The following is a 22596-nucleotide window of genomic DNA, read 5'->3' as shown; positions in this document are numbered from 1 at the left end:
TTGTTGTTACTTCACTTCCTCGCAGCTTTGGTTTAGTCCTCGGGGACTATTTGCTCTCTGAAGCATCTCTGAACACAAAAGATAATCAACCTCTTCATCACCACCATCCACAGTACCATCATACTTATTATCACATAAACATGAGTATGATCACCAGCACATACTCGGTTATTGTTTTCATTTATCACCGCCAGCATGCATACAAAGATCATCATCACTACAATAACATCAAAGTCACAATCACCACTGCTTTTGTCCTCTTCCCTTGACTTAAGGGCTGTTCTCATGGCTTTATATTTACAAAATAAAAGAATAACATTGCTTTGATTATGTCATTATAATTTACATGATAATATCATAACTAATGGACAATATCAGTTGTTTTATTTGCTTCAACTTAAATGACTGAGGTTACACTGAATCTATTTCCAAAACAGTGTTTGTTGCTGCAGCATTTATTTATTGGTGCAATCCTCATTTTATTATTGCACAATAAATCAGAAGTAATATACAGACGTACAGTAAACCTTTGAATTTTATTTGCCAAGGAACTAAGGTGTAAATAATGTAAAACTAGTTTTCTCCAGGAAAAGCAGCTACTGCTGTGTAATAGGTCTCAAGTGAAAAACCTACTTAAGAGTTACTTTTGTTCTAAACTATACTTGTTAAGGTGTAGATCGTCCTCTAGGCAACAAGTCCTCCAACTGAAAGGGTTATATAAGTCGTTGTTTATACCCCTCAATACGGCTCCTGACAGTGTCCTGTAGAGTACCACTTCTACAAGTGGTAGGAGGAAAATGAGACTCATATGAGCATTTCCATATCAGTGCAGACTTCATTCTCAAGTCTTTCAAAGAAAAGTGGATGGCAAAAAGAGGCCACAAAGTCTTCACAAAGAGGAGGAAGGAAGGTTGGTTGGAAGGAGCAGCCAAGCCTTGTGCTTTCCTCTGGGCCTTTCTGTGACTCAAAGATCACGACCAACATATGTTCTGTCAATAACACAACACCACTCTACTCCACTTTTGTTACCTCCTGGTTGGGTATAGAAAATAAGGTTACTAGCTATGGATAAAAATTAATGTAGGCAGGTCTAAAATGCATCATTTTTACAATGAAACTGTCACAGTATTGGGAGTTAATTGGGAGTTAATAATCTTTTTCTCTTTTATTACTCAAAAATACAAACAAACATATCAGTGAAGTAAAATACAAACCTATGTGCAATCTAGAGACACTTATTATGATATCATAAGATATATTTTATGTTATTAAGTCATAAAATTGGGTCATTGATGTGAGTCATGCAGCAGTTTCTAACCTAAATATGTGACTGTGCTGGCATCAGAAACTCTAAGCTCCAGGCCATGTCAGACCAGTTAAGGCAGCAAAAGTAAATCCCCAGAATGTAGACAGAGGAAGAGTTTAGCTGCACAAGCGTTGTATTTGAGAAAACAAATGTTCATATAATTATGTATGTTTAGGTTTATAATATAAAGACTTCTCAAACTGCTTCTTTTCTAGATTACTTAAATTCTCTGCACTAGGGACCTTGGTGGCTAGCGGGGTATGAAATTAGACAGAAGCCCACTGACAGTCATGTACTGCTGGCCAGATGTGCTAAGAACTCAGTGCCAGCATTCCACCAGGCTAAACGGGTGAAATGAAGCGTTGTTGATAACTGTAATGTCCCCCATACTGCGAGCTTGGCAGTTGGTGTCAGACATTGTGGGTTTGTTCATGTGTGTGTGTGTATGTGTGTGTTAAAAGCTGGCTGTAAGTGCCAATTCTGCATTGATCAGTTGATAATTGTGGATAGTTTTTTGTAGACAAAAAAATATATTTATCATACTTTCTATTCTGTATCTGTGTTGACTTTGATACATTTCTTATTCATTTAAATTTGATTTCAGTGAATTATATCAGTATGTCATGACAGTACTTTGAGCTATTGAAATTGTGCTTGCAAATCATATAAAAAATAACTGAAATTATTATTTTTGAATTAAGTCTGTACTGACCTTTGCATGCTTTCCAGCCCCTACATCAGTCAGTAATGCAAGATAATTTGTTAAATAATGATAAAAGCCCAACACGATAACAACTAAAAATGAATAAGTTTTCACTGTTGATTATCTGTTTCCAGTAATACAAGATTTCACCTGTTTTATTGTCACTATTTTGTTAAACAGTAGCTATTGTTAGACAACAAGGATGTAAGCTTGCAGCCTTCAATATCAGGAGCTGCTCTTTCTCAGGAGCATGTCTAGAATTACACCACCTGCTGCTAATGAACAAATAAATACCTCCTACTTTTGTCTTAATACTGTCTGTGAACTCTGTCTGCTTACATAGCCATGTAGAGAGGTGTCTGAATCTGGAATATGTTTCTGCAGCCATGTCTCAGTGATCTACAATCTACATACAAGGGAGGAAATGGCTTAAACTTCCTCCTCCTTGCTCTCCAGTTTGCTCAGGCCTATTATCCTCCAGGTCTCCTCTTGAACTCATCTGGATTTTCGATCTTATTCCTGCTATTACTTGGAGCTTTGGACGATATTCCCTCATGTAAATAACTCTCCCACTGGCTTGATAACTCATCATTCCGGATGTTAAAAAGTGCTAGAATTACCATCAGAAGTCTCATAAGCAGCACGGCATCCAAATCAACATAAGTAGAGGTGAATTAAAGAGAATTAGTCACACAAAACATTTACTGGGTCTCCCAACATCATTTAAACAAACATCCTTATTTAGTACTTAAATATGCTACATTTTGCTGATAAAAATGTGATGCGGGAATTTAACTTGTACATTGAGCAATTACCTAAAATATGTGAGGAGGGTTATGTTTTCCTTGGAAGAGATGCATGTTGCATGCAATTTTCTGTTTCTGAAGCCAACTTAAAACTAGAAAATACAAATAAAGTGGGAAAATTAGGTTTCAGGTTGACCTAAATATCAAATTCAGATGTGCTGTCCTTTAAAACACATGTGTATCTAAAACATTTGTCCACAACTATCACATGGATGCCATGTGATAAATGATTGAGTGGGTCATTTTTTGTTTTTTTACTTTTAAAGAAGACATTTCAAATTTTATTAAATATTAGTTATAGTTTTATTTTTTATTAGCATCTCTAGTTTTGAAAAAAAAAAATTAAATTCTCATCGCTTCTCTGCCTCAAGGTTTCACATGACCCAAGATGTTCTCTCCAATTCTTCCAGATTATCCAGGACCGTGTGGAGTCTCATGTGTCCAGAAACCAGCTGCTTTGGAATTCCCTGCCTGGTGGTCTGTCTGCACTCCCGCAGTACTCAGCTGACCCTGCTCAGTTCCCTTTTTACTATGCCATACTGGGTAAGTACTGCTTTTGTTAAATTGAGCATTTGGTAAGGCCTTCTGTAAGGGTTAAAACTCCACATTAGATTTAGAAACATGTGGATGTTGCAGTTATGTGCAGGTTTAAGGATCTGTGTGACTTTTATGAAGCACAAAGCATTTAGGTCAGGCATCTAGGAACCCTCCAACAAGAAATGTGATTTCATCTCTGCAGGCAAGGCCTGCTCAGTGGGGATGACACCTTTAAGAACAGGAGGGAGAACCACAAACTGATTGTAGGGAATGTGCTGGAAGACGTTGAATTACCAACAGCTCCAGATTGCAACTCACAGGAATCAGAAAGTATCTGCTGCTAACATATTAATGTAAGGTACCACAGGGCACAGAGATGTTCTGGCAGCATGTGGCAGACAGAGTGCAGATTATGCAGAAGGGTTATTCATGCTTATGAAAACTTAACAAAGATTTGATTTATATGATTTCTCAGTGGATTGACTCCGAACAAGAACAATTGTGCCAATCTTTGTTGACACTCTAATGCTATTGTATCTGCATGGATACCAAAACTGGATTCTTCTTAAGAATAAGAGGCAAAACCAGCTGATTATAAACTGATTAACTGTTAAATGTTTGGAATATAAATGGCATAAAACTCGAGCAGAGTTCAGAAAGATGTAGCTGCAAGCAGACAATGTGGTTGTTGCATGTCTGTGTGGGTCTGCATGCAGGACACAGTGAATCTGAGTAGACTGAGGCTGTAACTCAGATCGATGTTTGTCTTCCTCTGAGGAATTGCGGACACATGGGTTAGGAGGAGGAGAGAAGGGAGGGATTGAGAGATAGAAGGTAAGATGGAGCAGTTTTGTTTATGGCTCAGCAGTAAATCACTATTTCTGCCGCTGCTGCTTGGGGAATAACTTAACGTCAATGCCGTGTGTATGGCGGTCTCACTCTGCTACCTTCCCATAACTTTTGATGGCAAAGCAGTTGCGACCTTTGCCTGATAGTTTACAAAAGTTTGACTTACAGCTCAGACATCTTGGCCTCAGAATATCCTGATGGGATAACTTTACCTTAGTTTGTGAGAAAAGTTGTGCATTTATCTGTGGTGTTCAGTTACTTTGTGCTTCAGATTTATCCATCTAGCATCCATTGTTTTAGTTCACAAAATGCAGCAGATGTTTTATTACTAGTTTGTGATGCAGGTTTTTTAGTTGACTTTAGACATCACAGGAAGTGTCAATGCCTAAAGATGGGAAAATATATGAAGCGCGTTCTTTCTTTTTATATTTGAATTTACACCTACTTAGTGTTACGTGAAAGGAAGATTACAGTTGTAATGCAAACATATCTAAAAGGCAAAGCTGCTCTGGAGAGTAATTATCTGAGTAAAATTTCAATTAGATGGAAAAATCAAGGTTAAAATGTGAGGAGCAGCTGGATAGTTTCAAGGTTTCCCCCATTGGGACAGAGACATCTGAATGTAGTATCAAGGTTTGAATCTCTTTTAAAAGAAAGAAAAAGAAAAACTTGTTGCAGTCATGAGCCTTTTTAGCCTTCTAGTCTTCTAATCTATTGAGAGTAATTATTTATGTAGTGATTGATATGTTGTTTTTCAGTAAAATGGTGCTTTTTGGCCTCAGAAAATGAAATAATTGTCACAATGAAACTACAAACAGCATTTACACTCAGACCCCTACAGTTTGAATTTCTTTTTGATTTACATGTGAGTTTATGATACATTTCCAACACAGTTATGCTTTTCCATCTTGTGTTAATGAGAAAAATCAAAGCTTTTACTTTACATTTACAAACGGCACCCGAGTTTCCCATCTCTATTCATCACATTGAGCACAATTTCCTGGCAGTCAGGATTAAACTTTTAATTAATTGACAGTCACTATCGTAGTAGCAAGGCTGTGCAAAGTCGAAGGCATGTGTGACCTCCTGACCACGTCCCCATCACAGACACAGCTGTATATACCTAAGATGCCATTTTGTCCTCAGTATTGCGCAGCGGATGTGGGCTGAGTCTCTCTCCATGGTGCTGAAACATCTGAACATCTCTCTGAGTCTCTCTCCATGGTGCTGAAACATCTGACCATCTCTCTGAGTCTCTCTCCATGGTGCTGAAACATCTGAACATCTCTCTTTTTTCCTTTCAGTCTGCATTCATATCAATTTCAGTTTAGTTAAACATACAAAACCCAGTACATCTAACTAACATATGGATAATCTTATATTGTCTTTGGCTTTTTAAAAACTCAATACATTACAGTATGATCTAGGAAAGCCCAACATTAATGTTTATCTGCGGTTCTACTGTTCTTATGAAGCAAAGCATCATATATTTCAATGTTAAATAAGTAATGAATAGAACAACGTATCACTGTCTTTGATGTGTCTTGTCCTTTAGTTAGTGGATCTCTAATTTAGACAGGGCCAGCCTGAAACAACAGCGTTCTCCACTCCTCACAACCCCAAGTCAAGTTATGCTTGAGTATAGCACCAAACTTTAAAAAAACATTTGTCTTAGGTGTTTCGACACACAAGGGACAATTCAAAGACGAAAAAGAACAAAAGAAAATCTGTCATCGCTAATGTAATATTCATCTGTCTTCAGTTGTGACAATGAGCTTTTGCTAAGTCATCGTCCAGCTGTTGCTTTTTCAAGTCCAAAGCCCATGACAAAACCTCTTTGATGAAAAGGGTAATGAGACAGTTTGATTTTGATGTGGCTTTATTCTGCATTGCAGTCATTGTAAAAAAGAAGACTCCTCCGGTTTGATATTCACACAAGATATTATAATCTAAAGATATATAATCGTTCTTTATTCCACAATGAGTCAAAACTCTGTGTCAAAACTAATTTGTTCCAATTAGTCCAGCAGCGCTGGCAAAAATCCATGCAATAAAAGAGGTTCATGTCATTTAATAATAATCAAGGTGACGTTGTTCTTTCCAAGAAGGCTTGAGCCTTTTTCTGTGACCCCCAACAAGGGCACAATTCGTGCTTCCAGAAATACCACTAAGCCCACCTGAGATGTCTGGTCAGGGGGCCCAGTGTCAGAGAGATGGATAGAGCAACACTAAAGAGCACTCTGACTCCACTTATCCATGAGGATATGTACTCCCCTATTCCCATACCCACCCAACACTTGCATTGCTGTCAGCCTCCTGTGCTGGCCTTCTTTGCTTGTTCTGAATATTAAACATCTGTGAGTATTCCCACATCTTCTCCAGTTTATTTATTACAAGACGTCCTCATCTAGCTGCAGGGTTGAGGTCTGTGACTTTTTATAAACACTGTTTGGAGGTATGTGGAAGAGTAATAAAAGTTGAGATAGTTTGAATTTTTGATTTTCTGGAGGATTTAAAACAATAGCGAACAAATTCCACGTGACCAAGCTGATGCTCAGTTGCACCAAAATAAATGGGATCAAGTTTCTTGTAACTCAGAAGAAAATGCACATGTCAACAAGAGTGGATTTTAAACAAAAAACTCCCCCAATAATGTGTTTATCCACCATTATCTTCTTGACTTCCATGAACATCATCGCCTGCACCAGAGACAAAATTACTAATATGATTAGTATGCAGATAGCATGGCCACAATGACCCACCCAACACTGTGCAATGAGCTCAGCAATGCCTCCACCCTCTGAGGAGGCTTCTAAAATAGGTTTGCATGCTTTAAAGTTCTGAAAAAAAACATTGTTTTTCTCATACTACATATTGCTGCAGCAATTGTTGTCATCTCCTGTCTAAAACTTGTTGCTTTCTTTCCACCATTCCTTTTATTTACTTACATCATGTCAATCTATGTCAAGTCCCACGGGTCTGAGAAACATCTACATTGTCACAGTTGTTTGTGGAGGACCCAAATGCAGACTAACAGGCTGGAGGCAGGCAGATGAGGAAACATAAAGAAATTTCTATGAACAACACCAAAAGCAATGCAGTGGCAGGAAGTCAATGAAATATAGATTCAAAGCAGAGGTGTGCATGGCAGGAACGGAACTAAAGTTGGCGTGAGAAAGTGAAACAGACAACAGAAGTATAAAAAAAATGGAGGGTTACTACAGATTGAAACTGACATTTCAATCAGATCTACTGTTTACTGAGACAAAAATCTGTTACTTCCTCCTCCTCTTCTGATGGAGTATCGGCAAACATGACAGTCTCAGAGAAAAGGAAAGATATCACTAGCCTAAGTAGTTTAAACAGTTGCCAAATATCAATTTATGTGATTTGTTTAATAATCAAATTAATAATCAGATGAGAGCAGCATGCTGCTGATGTGATTATTTGTTTAATCTAAATGCAGTTATTGAGTATTTATTAGAATCCGCTTGCACAGATCACAACTATTTGTTATTATTGAACGTGTGATATTTACACTGTATGCTCTTCAAATCCAAGATTTCGACTTAAAGAGAGACTCATTTATCATAGAATAGAAAATAAAATCTCATCACAAAAATCTGCTTCTAAATAAAATACAATCATGGAAACTCAACAACATTGACAAATTTCTCATTCATTGTGCCGTGGGCTGGATGCCATTTATTGAAGGTAGTAATTTCAAGTTGGGTTCTGCTTCATGGTGTCTTTCTGTCTTGTTCAGCTGCAAAAGTGTGGAAAGTTTGAAATGTTGAGCTAAGAAAAATAAATAAATCAGCATTATTAAAATTTAAATAAAAGGGACTGAAATCAAACTGCTCGTTCTTGGATTGGACATGTTTACTCGTGCTTGGTCAGGGGAAGCAGGGGTATATACGGTGTCAGGAAGATGGATGACGGGTGCAGCGCGGAGGACTCTGTGTCCACTTAACCGCGATGAAGCTTCATGGAGAGCTACATCTGCACAAAAAACAACTTAAATACAGTTTACCAAGGAAAACGGCTTATGTCTGTGTGTGTGCAGGTAAGACCCCGGCGCAGCAGTTTACAGCTGTGATCCATACGGTAACCCCTCTGCAGCCCCAGATCTCCCCTGTGGTGAAGCTCATCATCGCTGTTGCCAAGTCCAAGTTCTGTGCACAGGTGGGAAGTGTGTCCTCACGTTTCCGTGAGTTGGTGCTACTGAAAGAAAAAGCATGAAAGGCATGTCAGGAGGTGGTCATCATTTAGTGAGACCAGTGTTTAACTCTTTAAATGTAAGATGTCAAGTTGTCATTGTGTCTTTTTCTGCTTCTGCCTTTCTCTTCTAAAACCTCCTCCTTCTTCATCTTTTCTTCCTCCCCTTTTCCTCCCCTTCCCTCTTTCAGGGGAAAAATGTCAAGATTCACACAGTATTATAGAAATAATGTGTCTTGGTATGAAAAATATGATTGAAACAGATGAGTAAAATTGAGTTATTTTTGTAGATTTTGTAGTATTTATTTATTTTTGATAAATCAACCCATCTTAAAATGGTTTAAGTTCAGATTTAGCAAGTATAAAAAAATGTAGGGTTACTACAGTATTTTTTAAACTGACATTTCAATCAGATATACTGTTTACTGAGAAAAATGTGTTCATTCAACTTCTTTATCTCCATTTCCTTTTGTCCCTAATACTATTGACCACTTTAATGTATGAACACAACCATCTTCATATCTTTAGTATTATCTGACAGACTAAAGTTATGTTGTTTAACAAAGAGGACTTAAAATGTTCTCTCATCAAATGTGAAAAGTAAAGAGTTACTCTAAATCATTACGTGTGTATTCTGATGAGTAACGCAGTTGTTAACACCTTTAATTTGAAGACAAATTCTTGTGTTATAGCAAAAGAGTCAAAGCACTGTTCTGAGAATCACCAAGCAAATGTGCGTCTAAGTTATGCTTTGTATACATACCGTATATGTGAGTTGTTGCCTCTGTTTTCTCCATATAGATTGTGGTTTTATGGAACTGCGACAAGCCTTTACCTCCGAGGAACAAGTGGCCCTCCACCAGTGTGCCTCTCACTGTCATTGAAGGACAGACCAAGGTAACTGCTGCTGGCTTTTTGCATCCATTGTGAGTTATAACCAACTTCAAGGCTTGGTGGTGAATACATTTATCTCCACTTTGCAAACTTACTCACTTAAAAGTAAACCAGGAAATCAAATATCAGCCCAAAGGTCTTTAGAAGGAAATTACTCATATACAACTATGGGTGGATACTCCATTTCATTGTCGAGGGGACAATAATTCAGGCTCATCAACCATGTCTCATAGAAATGAAACACAAATGATTGTAGTTACATTTTCAGTTCCTGTTACAGGAGTTTTACTATATTTACAGTCAGTTTAGTTATGGAAACTGACTGTAAATATACAGTAAATATGGTCCATAGTTATGGAATAACTATGAAATATTTGTAACTTCTAAACAACAGAGTTGCCATGTTAGACCCAGTTTAAGTCCACATCCTGTATTCCACTATTCAAACTTACTTCTTAATATCAGTTATTATCTTACTGAGATACACTTCCATCCTTGAGACAAGAAGGTTATTGTTGATTTGTCCAGTTGTTTGTAGAAATGTAACGCTCCAGGCTTTCAGCCGCAAATCTTTCAAGGAAACAAATAAAAATAAAAACAAGCGTCACCATGGAGCACTTGACCAACAGCTTTTCCTCTGTTGCAACTTTAAATCTTACATTCAAAGATTAGGCGCAGATTTCACTTGATGGGTTTTGAGGATGAGTCTCATATTAGGGGTTAACAATCTTAAAGTGTTAACATACAATATTTCAAAGCTTCCTGATGCATCGAACTGTGTAAACACAGTCATTTTTACATCATGGCTGATGCTGACTCTTTAATTTCATGTAAACCGACTTCTTTAAAGGACAGAGGGAGCGATCTACTGCACATAGTGTGTTTGATAACTGTCTTGTGTCCACTATATACTGATGCAGTGTCTATTTCGGTTTAAACAGACACCTAATGGTGAAACTGAAGCAACGTGAGTTTTTATTATGAGCCATTATTCTTTTATAAAGTCAAACCAAGTGTGTGACTTTGTGGCAGTTGTTCTCATTTGCAGTGCCACTGGATAATAGTCCGTCTTCATGAATACACACAGCTGCTTTATAGATTCTCCATTTAATTCATCTTCTCATTAGTTTAAACAATTCAGCCTCTTAAACATATTCTATCACACACTCACTAACTGAACGTCTCCATCTGTCTGTGTCAGCTTCTCTCTTTAATCGTCATGCTTTGTCGTCTAATTGCTTCTGTTTGTTTTCATGTAAATGTCTCCCCTTGAAATACCAGAGCAATGTTTCCACTGGTGACAGTAAATGCCTCTCAGAGGCAACATGCATGTGTGTATGTGTGGTCCTATAATTAGTTATGTGGCATATTGTCATGCTGCCAGGACAGATGCTCTTGAGTGCATTTCATTCCAAGCACAAGCGCTGTGTTTGCTCCCTGTGTCATAACAACACACATGCACACAGAAAGTTTATCATTCGTCTCAACAGGGCGCAGCAGCAGCAGAGTAATTTGTTGTTGGTTATGAGTGTTTCTACTCTGTAATGCTGAGTGTTATACTCCATCAACGAGCCTCTACTTCTTTTTTCTCTATTGTCAGCCTCGTACTCTGCTCGACTTCACTGCTTCTATGAAGGGAAAGACCAGACTGAGCAAGAGTTGGTGTCTGATTGCGTGTGAGTGAAATAAAAGCTGGGTTTCGATCCACTGGCAAGGCTGATTTGAAGCAAATGTTTGAAATGTTGCTGCAGTGAGAATGTGCATCTGGCTTGGAGTGAATTAACTAAGCTGCATGGTGTCATCAGCAGGTGGTGGAGTTGTGGATGGCTGTAATAAACATTAAAGTGGTTTGCTAACTGGAAGCCAAACTTTGAAAGAGACGACAGCAGTTAAGCTAGTGGCCTCGGCCATATCCAAGAAAAAAAAACTGAAGGGAGTTCTTGAAGAATTCTCTTCAACTCGGTTGTGTTTAGTCAAAAGGAAAAGACCAAACCATGAGCACACGTTTTGTTTTTCTTTGCAGAATTGAAAGACTTTTTTTAAAACACTGCCGTTTCCATCAAGTTTCTCTGAACAACAACTTCCAAATTTTCAACCAAAAGCAATGATGCAAAACAAATTGGAGAGGGATTTGAGTGGAGAGCTCATCTGAGTTCCTCGTTTTCTACATGCATCTGGTCAGTAAGCACTGCTTCTTTATCCCGACACAAACCAATAATTCATTTTTAAATTAAAATATCATTCAGACCATCTGGTAACACTGCAGCTGCACGTTTTTTATTAGCACGCTTCAGATGAAGAATGAGAAGGTTAAATCGTGCTGAAAAATATTAAATCTATTCTGTCAGGAAGGGCTCATGTAGTTTATGTTGCTGACATATTGGAAAAGCAAGCTTTTAGCATGGAAAAAATGAACAAGCAAAATGAAGCATAAACTACACTGGGACAGATTCACTATTAGATTAATTAAATCAATTCAGATGGCAAGAATCTGCTAACCAACCTGAGGAAAATGCTGAAATGAAAAGAAATTCAATACAACCTCGCAACTCATGAAGGGAAAGCTGCCATTCATTAAATTAAAGGCTCGAAATGAGTTGTCAAAAAACAGCGCTAATAAATAGGCCTTATAGAAACATCAAAGATTCCTCAGCCATGAAGGAGACCCATGTTGATCATCAGGATTCAACAGGACACGTTCACAATTTTTCCATCTTGGTCAGTAGCTTAAGAATTAATTTGGTGCCTTAGTTTAAAAAGGTTCCAGTGTGTAACATTTAGCAGGATCTATTAGCAGAGTACGTTATGATAATTGTTGTAATTTGAGAATGAGGGATTTATATCCACAAATGCCACAAGGTATCAGTAGTCCACTCTGGAGAGTATTTTCAGTAAAGACGGCCTTGAAAAGCTCAACCACTGTACATTTATTCTGCTTTGCTTATGGTTTGAGGACTGTATATACACATATACTCATAAAATATGATTGGTTTATCAAATTAATCAGGTTTAATTATTGCTTGACATGCTCTCAATGCATTTATCAAATTAAATCATTTCTAATGATAATTTATTCTATTATTATTTTCTTTATTTATAACATTAGATAATATATGATGGATTTGATAAAGAAATCCATTTCTGGCCGGTATCAACGGTACAAAAGAGAGATCTATGGACATCCCTCTGTTGCTCTTGATATTTCGACTGTATCTAACCTTCATCACACACACTGAGGTTAATATTGATATGTTGATCTTCAACATTGATCGAGACTCTTTAGCTTTCAAGGTCGAGTAGGACTTAGTAATAAAACTTGGGTGAACAGAAGGTCAGGAGAGCAGATTTACAAAAGAACTGATGGTCTTGTTTGACCTTGTTTATGTTTAGGTTTATTGTTTATATACGACCATTCATTCCAACATGGGACATATTTCAGTATTAGCTCATATAGTGGGTGCGTTGACCCGATGCCAACAGTGGAGGAATGTTCACTTTTTTGTATTCAGGTATTGTACATGCAGAAGTTTCTTAGTGTACTTATTTTTTACATTTTGTGACTCTGCCCTCTTTCTGTGGGAAAGCATCAGATAACGAAACTGCAGTTATGAGCAGTGATGCAGCAATGGGATTGTCTGGAAATATGTCACATGATTTCATTTCATCCAGCTCTAGATTATTAAAACATGAAAGAGAATTAGCTAATGACTGTTGGACTAATGAGTTGTATCATCTACACAGACGGATTCACTGATTATAAAAGCTGACATTTTTACCAATATTACCTCTTTTTTTCCAGGCTAAATGAGGTAAAAGACTTCAAATGTATTCACAGAACTACATGCAGGCATCAGAGAAGTAGTCTGGAAATGAGGATGATATGTGTGATGCTTTGACATGTAAAAAATTCAGCAGTCATGATGATTTTTGTACTGCCTGTACATCATTTCTCATATTAGTGAAGCAAGCTGACAGTAAGAGACTTTTCATAGCTTCAGACAGCACTGCAGATAGTTATGGGATCTTTGACTTTTAACCATAATTTACAGTCATCTAGATATATATGCAGTATAAAAGAAGACTGGGTCTCTCCAAAGACTCCCCTTGAAGTAGCTGAAGTCATGGCAAATATAAAGAGATGATATGAGTGGAAAGAGAGTGATAAAGCTAAGGTTCAGACCAATGGACTCTCTGAGGTCTCAGTGGGATTTAATCTCTGCCCAGAGGCAAAAAAGGCATTGACACCAGCCAGAGGGTGGGGGGATGGCAAAGGTACGGTTACCATGAGAACGACGGACAGACACATTGTTTGATTCAGCAGATATGAAGACCAAGTGTCACTCAGTTTAAAAGTGTTCAGGCCAAATTATTCTTTTTTTAAAGAAGCATCTTGTGTTGTCCATCATGAGGAACTTTTGTCAGATAGCTAATCGCATCGGCAGTTATGATTAAAAATCATCCCAGGTCGCAGTCACTTAAAGCATTTCCACGCTGCTGCTCTGCTCTAATAAAACCAATATCAGTGTTGACACAAAGCAACTAAAATGATCTATAGAGAGGTTGGAGATGGGTTAAAAACAGATCTGTTTATCAAAACGGCATCAGCCTGCACAGTGTAGATCATTACATGTGTTATTTTAAGTTGATTTTCAAACCAAATTCATTTTGTGTGTAAACAAACATGACTATTTCTCCCAAACCTTTTTCTATCAGCAAGACTGTAAAGTTCAAGGGAGAATGAGAACCTTGTGATGTGGCCTAAAGATCCTGAGCTTAAATATAAAATAAAGTCACGTTGAGATTCCTTCATCAACTGATGTTTCCAAGGTCAAAAATGAGCCGTGATGTTGCATCACAGAAAGTTATTTTATGGTTTATTCAGGTATTAAGATTACTGTTTGTGTAGATCAACACAGGTCAAATGAAAAAAAATCAATCTGAGTATGGTGCAAAATAAAAGGCAATAAATTAGATTATATTTGTGTTAATCTTCAGAAACAGTCAGGGAAGAATGATGGGAAATTATGTGAATACAAAATGTATAAAATTCAAATTTATTGAAGGCAAAGCCCTCACTGCATCATCTTACTTTCAAGATTTTTGTTTATATGTGCGTCAAGTATGTGGTTGTGTTCTTTTCATATGATTCACTGTCATTACTTTCATACCATCAGGTCAAAAACATTTCCTAAGAAAAGACTTGTTGAACCAATCAGAGTATTATACTAAGCAAACATCCAGAGAAAATATGCTTTATGCCTGCAGTTTTTACCTTAAATCAGCGATTTAACATAGATTTTTATATCACTCTTGAGTTGATTGAAAGAATTTAGCAAATTTGTATTTAATTTAATTTGATGCTATGGTTGATTTCTTGATGAATCTTAACTCAGTATCCATCAGCTCATTATGCTGAGATGAGAACAAGTGTCAACCTTAAATTTGCCGTCTTACTTCTCAAAATGCTTAGCCCGCAGTTGAAATTTCCAGTCACTTTATTTCACGCTTTGGATCAATGTGGAACTTAATATTGTATTTCATTTGATTGACATACTGTCTTAGTTTAACAAAGATAAAACAACTGAATATAGATAAGCTGAGTTAAGATAAGACCCCAGACACTGTTCTCAGTGTCTGGGGTCTGAAAGAATCTCCTCTTGTCTTCAGAGACCTGATCTTATATATACTGCTCAGGTTTTTTGAGGATACGCCTCATGCCAAAAAAACTTCCGCCTGCTTCTTTTCTTCAGGCAGAGAAACACCTGCAAGCTCACTAATGAGAAGGTCATGACTGATTCAACAGAAACACAAATCATATAACAACATCAACTGCAATTGCAGTTTATACAGGAAGCACATCCGCTGGTGGGTTTCTTAACTTGGGTTATCAAAAGTTTCTTAAAACACTTGAAATTCAAAGGTGAGGTTGTTGAAAGAATATTAGATATCAGGTATTAATACTGTTATAACACCTACTGTTGCACTGCTTGTTCACTGATCACCCTGCAGATGAACAATTTATTCCTCCTAAATTCAATGAACCATCACCTTAGTTTTTTTTAAATACATATAAACAGATTTTCAAGAGGCAATATTAGATTATTCACATGAATATTGTTATTCTTAGTTTTTTTCTTTAGAGCCCAGTCCCAATAATGTATTTAGGGCATTAGCAACTTGGGTAGACACTGAGGGACAGCACTGGCTGCCAACACAAATACATTCAAAATACCATGTGGATTAGCTAATAATTTGGTTTCTAATCTGTGAAATTGGCAGGCTGCCGCCCCTTCAGCAGAAAATGTAGCATCTGCTTACACTGTGAAAGTGGCATCTGTGTTGTTTGTCCCTTGCTGAACTGCTGTGTATCGACACCCCTGACCTCCCTGTTGAGGCCCAGCTGCAGGCAGTGTCTGCCTACCCAAATGTTTTTAAATGCACTGATGCCTCTGGTAATGACCATAAATATACTGGAAATGACTTCAAATGTGAAAGCATGAAAGTGGCTCAGCTGCTACTTAAGGCCAGAAACGTACAACTGCTGACATTAACTGAAAATCACTCAACATCACCAATGCTTCTAACAGTTTATAACAACTGAAACTACTGTAAAAGTTGTAATGTTGCTGATGTGAGATCCATATGATGACTGAATGTATTTTATTGTCCATTTGGATCAGAACAGTTTCCGTTAGGCGTACTTCAAGTCATAAAAAAATAAAGATGTGACTCGGCTCGAGCCCAAGAGCTACATCTTTATTTTAGAGGAAAGTAGTTAGTTATTGAATTTCATTGTGAGGTGTATGACCGATTGAATGTTGCATAAACGTATCAGTTGCAGGATCAATACATTGGAAATATGTTCATGTTTAAAGCAGTTTGGGGTGAAACACAAGTTGTAAGTAAACATGTCCACAATCACAACGTTGAATTAATTTAATGATATAAAGCCAAACAGTTTTCATGTAGAATTATTTCACCAGTTGATTGTGAGGCTGAGCCTCCATAAAAGCTGGTACAACCACTGAAAAGGAGGCAGAATCACATACTTATTCAAGACGAATGGACAGCTGTGCCCTAACTTTTAACCTGTTCTGTATTTTTCCGGTCGGGTATTTGAAGTTTTAGCAGCTCTTTCTCAACACATACAAGTTTTGTGCCCCTCCATTTGTCCTCCGCACAAAGCGCTGAATAATTCACACTTTAATTACAAGTCGATAACTTTAGCAGCAGCCATCTTTCGGCTAATGGATCAGGGTCCACTATATTTTCTGTTAGGCACTGAATTGATAAAGTGTCACAGAAAAGCCGTTGAATGAGCTCATTGATCGACAGAGACACAGTTGGGCTGAAACAAACACACTTGTTTATTTGCTTTAGAATTTTTATGCCTCTCTAACAATTATATACATTGAAATGCTCAGTGAAGTAAAGAAGTAAAGGACCTTTAAAACAGCTCTGAGCCAGTAGAGCTTCATTAATTCATAGCGTTTCTGTTCCGCTGACAATATAATGACACTTTCTATGTGTTTTCTATACTGATGAGCCACCTATCTCTTTACTCTCTTTCTCTGCAGACCATGAGCAGTCGTTTTTTCCCCCACGACGTCATTATCACAGATGCGGTTCTCAGTCTGGATGAAGACTCTGTCCTTTCAACCAATGAGGTGAGTTACTGATTAAGAACAGGTGAACTGAGGCGGTTATCAGCACAAACAGGTGAGACGGCTGCACTCCCAAAATGCACGGCCACCAAAACACACTTATCAAAAACTGGTAAACTCTGAAGAAATGACTCACCAGGCAGAAGATTTGCAAGTTTTCTGTCAGATTGTTTATATTCACATCAGTCTGATGAGGAATCTTATTTCAAACACTGCTCTTCTTTATTAAAAACGTTCTGCCCTTTCATGGTAAGTTTTGAAAAAAACCAGCCTGCTTTCATAAATGTTTTCTGACCAGTTCTAATCTGCACAGTTTCATGTCAGTCAGTGGCAGAAGGTAGCAATATCTTAACAAAGTATTGATCCTTTTTGAAATGATGCAGTCAATACACAGAAAGTCATGAATACCATTTATTATAAATTAATTGCCAAACAGTACAGCGACCACTGAGCTAAAAAAGTGAAAAATGCAGTTTGCCTTTAAAGGCCATTTACAGATAAATCGGATGAACTCTAACTGAGCAGGATGAGGAGGAAGTCCAGCATAGCAACAGACAGGAAACAGACAGGCAGTCATCAGTGAGGCCAGGATGCTTAAAGTCTGCTCTTTTAAAACAGTGTTCTTTAATTCACTTACCACTGAGAAAAGATGGGAAGGTGGGGAGAAATAACAGGAAAAAAATAAAAGCCGAGAAAACTAAAGGAAAAGACAAGCTAGGAGAGAATAAAACAGATGAAGAAGAACAAAGTGAAGAAAGTCGAAGAAATATAAAAGTGAAGGGGAGGAAAATGAGGTGAAAAGCTAAAGAAAGAAAAGAAAAATCAAGACAAGAATGAGCAGAATGAGTGGGATTTAATGAAAAACAGAGAGCTTTCACATTCAGGAGTTTTACGGGAGCCATTACCTCAGTGTCTGTATCATTACACTGTCAAAACACAGAGCACCTCTTTGATTAAAGTCTCACTTGTTACTTAAAAGCGAGGATGAGATACACCCTGGTGATATGTTGCACAGACATTTGTTCAAGAGCAAATTAGAAACCAGCGAATTGTCTAAAACGTTGTAAAGAGAGGAAATGATATTCGTATTCACCCTTTTTAATCAAGACTGTGACATGTCAGCAGAGTTAGTGGCGAGTCCTCGGTGTGCTCGCTAAAACAAATTAAATATCTAAAAAGAAAACAGGCATAATTATTCATAGAGTGTAACATTTTAAATTTAAAAGGTAAATGCAAACATTCAGCCTGTATTCGTTTATGAACTGATATGCATGCTTTTATCATCACATTTAAAGATGTACTTTGTGTAGAATTTAAGTTTTTATTATTAGTCTTTGTAATTTGATAATAGATTAAATAGCTCAGGTTTCTTTTACTTGTATATTTAGATTAATTTACTCTCTTCCATTATTAAATTAGATTCACTGACAAAATTTGCACAAATGCACAAAAGGCAGATTTTTTCAATTTAGTGACATTATTATTCTCATGGTCTTTAGTCTTTAGTCATACTATTTAAGAATGAGGGTCATATTGGTTTAATAAGTATAAATGAGCAAAGGCTAGAAACGGTGTCATAATGAGGGGATCTTTGCAGTGTTATGGTGCCATTTCTGTTTTTTGTTTGTTTGTTTTTCCTGCAGTTGCTTTGCAGTGAAAGTCACCTAATGTTTCATCATTTGAAGAGATTTAAACTTTAACCAACAGAAATAACAAATATTTTGTAAGAATAGATAATGCAGCTGTTGGGGCCTAAGCTGCATCAGAATATAGAATAACACTGTCTTTGTGGGGTGTTAGTCAGGACACGGAGGGCAGAACTTTCTTTTTTCTCTTTATTGAAGGAATCAGGTAGTTGAACAAGGGGGTGCATCCGTGGCAGACCTGTTTCTGGGTACAGATGTCCGTGTGTGGTTTTCACTCACATCAAAGGTTTAACCTAAATCCGCTGAAGAGTACATATGCTGCTCCATCCCAGAGAGTTCATGTGCAACTGAAATAAAAGGCTAATAAGCATAATTACGGGGTGGTCCGTGGCATAGTGGGTTGAGCAGACACCCCATGTACAAGAGGCTATAGTCCTCGCTGCAGCTGGCCCCGGTTCGAGTCTCGCATCGGACGGCCCAGTGCTGCATGTTGTTCCCCCTCTCTCTATCCCCTGCTTCCTGTCTCTCTTAACTGTCCTATCCTATTAAAGGCATAAAAAGCCCAACACTGACACTATTGGTGATTTCTTCTGATGGACTGTTCATTGGCCAAACAATTAATGAAGCTAAAATTAAGGGAAATGATCCTATGGTCTTGGCATATTCTCTAAAATCTCCCAAAAAAGTTGCTAAATATCCATTTAAATGTAAAACTGAACTTACAAAAACAAAGTTTAGTTATTTGAAAAAGATTTATGTTTGTAAAGTTCAATTGAAAGTAAACAGGCTCTTCAACCCTTCTGTTTCTGGTCTACTGTCAACGTATTGCAATTGGAAATCTTTATTATGAAAGCTAACATGAACTATCATAATATAATAAAGCACCCCAGTTATAATGAAATGTTACAACTCAAAGTTTAGTTGTAAGCACGGTCAGAAAGAACTCATCTGTGATGCTAATAGCGCTCCACTACTAGCAGCAGCCTTGTTTCTCCACAGATTTTCAGGCTGTGAAAGATGTGATCTTTAATGGATTGTGAGACTCAATAAACCCGAGAGATGTAATGTATCTTTAAAATCCGAGATGTTTTATTGATCAGAGCAAGTCAATTTCCCCCCTTTCTATGCTAACAGGATCACAATCACAGTTTACGGCAGCGCAGTTTGTGACAGAGCAATAGGAGCAAGTTTCTACAAGCATTTTTATGGCCACGTTGCTTGTTTTATGGAACGAGCAGAAAAAGGCAACGTTAGAGAGAGAAATCATAGAAGGGATGAAGGGACTCTTTACTGTGCTTACTGACCCCATCGCTCTGATTGCCCTTTTAACATGGGGAGGGGATTTACTGAAAGGAGATGGAATATGTCAACGAACTGAAAATGTGCAAGAGGGAACATTACGCTTTTATCAGGAATTTTCATATTACAATACCTCAGATTCCCTAATTACATTGTTTCAGCTCAATAATGGTACGATTACTCAATGAGGAGAGATTATAGGAAGAAATACGCCCCCAAAAAACTGGACAAAGCTTATGCCTCCCATTAGAGGGTCATGCATGCTGTTGCATTTTGCCCTTTGAAACACAATTTTTCAATGTTGGATGGAGAATTAGTCCTACTACAGCGATGCAGGATTTTTTATTCTCCACAAATTTGAAAGCATATCTAGGTTGTTGCAGTATCTGAAAATGTGTTAAAGCCTTTCTTCATCTAAATCAGTCATAGATATCTTTTTTAGCCCACCGACTCTACCTTAATCCAGTCACATCAGGATACTTCGGTTTCTGATGGTACAAAACATATTCTAAACAGCAGGAAATTGGGATAGAAAACAAATGAATGAAATACGCAAGCAAACTGCTTTGCTTACTTCTTGACTGATTGCAACCTCTGGAAAAATTTGGGGCCTCAGGCTACAGAATATTACCAATCTGACTGACAGTGTGGGGGTTCTCGCCTAAAATGATATTTCTTCCACCTACAGGTGTCATGAAGTCAGATGTGGAACTGCAAAATTGACGATTGTCAGAAGTTAGAAAGGTTTGCTCATGTTATTAAAAAAAGAATGAGGTTGAAGATGTTTGTACGAGTCTTGGTAAAAGAAAAAGAAAAAAATTGAGCACAAATTCAAGGCAAAAACTGCGACACTTTTTCAATGATATACAAATTGAAGTTACACGTATTTGGGACATTTTGGCCAAAATCTTTTGGTATGAATGACAAAAGACAACATACCAACATTTGTCCTTTTTTATGGTCCAGGCCACACGTTTGTTTGTATGACTTCAGCTCCGTTTAATCCAGCTATTTACACCACCACCCTCTGCACATTGTTTATTCGCCTCAAACCTCACACATGGAAACAGGCCTGATTTTCTTTGATGTAATATTTCACAAATTTGTTTCAAGTTTTTTCTCCCGATGACCGCTGGGATCGGCTCCAGCTCCCCAGCGACCCGACCGACGGTTTAAGCGGGTATAGAAAATGGATGGATGGATGTTTCAAGTTTGCTTTTCTTTTCTTTTTTTAAAAACACCCCATTAAGTTCAAATAGTACATGCAGTTGGGGGGGGGTTAGTGGTCCATTCCAGCTGTCATTGGGCGAGAGGCAGGGTGCCACCTGGATAGGTCGCCAGTTCATCACAGGGCCACACAGAGACAAACGAGACACACAGCCCTGCACGCTGAGTCCTAGGGATAAGTTAGCAACACCAATTAACCTAACATGCATGTTTTTGGACGGTGGGGGGAACACGGAGAACCCGGAGAGAACCCTGCGTTCACAGAAAGGTCCCAGCTGAGAATCCAACCTGAAACCCTCTTGCTCTGAGACAGCGGTGCTAACCAACACACTATCGTGCAGCCTGGTAACAACATCTAATCTAAATGATCAGCATGCTAACTACAATCTACTGTTGAAAATCGACTTCCTATGGCTTAGTCACTGATACACACCCACTTCAAAGAAGCCAAACTTTCCTTTTAACCAGTACAGCATACAATACATGTGAATAAACCTTCAGGTTCAAACAAACATGTCCTTTTCCTTCCCCAAAATGGGAATATCAGACAGAAATGTTTACATGTAGTATAAATTGTATTGACAGTTCACAGGAGGTGAAACAGATAACGATGGTTAGGGTGCAGCACTGAATGCCGACACTGAACTTACGCACTTCTACATACAGACTTTTAAACAATCAGTGAGAGTAAAGTTTTGGGAGTCATCTTGACAGCCCATAACCATGCACCACTAGGTAAAAACAGCTGGTGGTCCAGACTCCATCAAACCACTTCAACACTGGATTCGACATCACTATGAGACTAATTTTCCGGACTTTTATCACCTGACCAAATGGAAGTTGACAGTGAAAGCACTGCCGTGGAACAGACATGACAGGGAGGACAAATGAAACTGATTCACACCCCAAAACTTCTCAAAACACATTGGAAAAGACTTAATACTGAGGAGGGTCCTGTCGCTCCTTTTCATAGAACACAGGACATCTTAAAACAAAATGTCAGGAGAGATTTGAAACCGATCTAGTGCTGGATTGACCCCCTGATCCACAGATCAATTTTGGCCTTGTAGAATCCATTTGTATGTACCACACACACCCACTCAGTTGTATTCTCATCGCTCCATCGGACATCACAAACACTTATATCTACAACATCAATTCCCACAAAGTTTTTGACGCTGCGTAAACTGAGAATCTCATAAACAAATGACAAATTCACAACAGAACATAGAAAACATGTTGAAAGTGAGACATTTTACCATGTCATGGAAAATATTAGCTCATGTTAAATTTGATGGTAACAATATTGACGCTTTAACCGAGTGCCCTCACCTTAAATTAAGTTATTTACTCGATGGGGGCAGATCCAGACACATCTATGCCATCTGTTTGACTTCCAGTTTTAAGGCCTAATGAAGCCAGAAAGATAATAAGTGCTAATATCTGT

At 37.9% G+C, this 22596-nt stretch overlaps 1 protein-coding gene across 1 annotated transcript in view; it reads left to right on the top strand.

Annotated features, from left to right (window-relative positions):
• Positions 1–22596, top strand: part of LOC142375550 (exostosin-1) — a 237770-nt gene that overhangs the window by 206976 nt on the left and 8198 nt on the right. Inside the window, exons 7-10 of the mRNA XM_075459624.1 lie at positions 3226–3358; positions 8268–8386; positions 9221–9316; positions 16891–16980. Coding sequence (XP_075315739.1) covers positions 3226–3358; positions 8268–8386; positions 9221–9316; positions 16891–16980 — 438 coding nt within the window. The remainder of the gene's footprint in view (positions 1–3225; positions 3359–8267; positions 8387–9220; positions 9317–16890; positions 16981–22596) is intronic.

Source organism: Odontesthes bonariensis, chromosome 24, assembly GCF_027942865.1.
Source record: "Odontesthes bonariensis isolate fOdoBon6 chromosome 24, fOdoBon6.hap1, whole genome shotgun sequence".
Taxonomy (NCBI): Eukaryota; Metazoa; Chordata; class Actinopteri; order Atheriniformes; family Atherinopsidae; genus Odontesthes; species Odontesthes bonariensis.
Note: the sequence above shows the minus strand (reverse complement) of the source record. Positions and strands in the feature narration are given on the sequence as shown.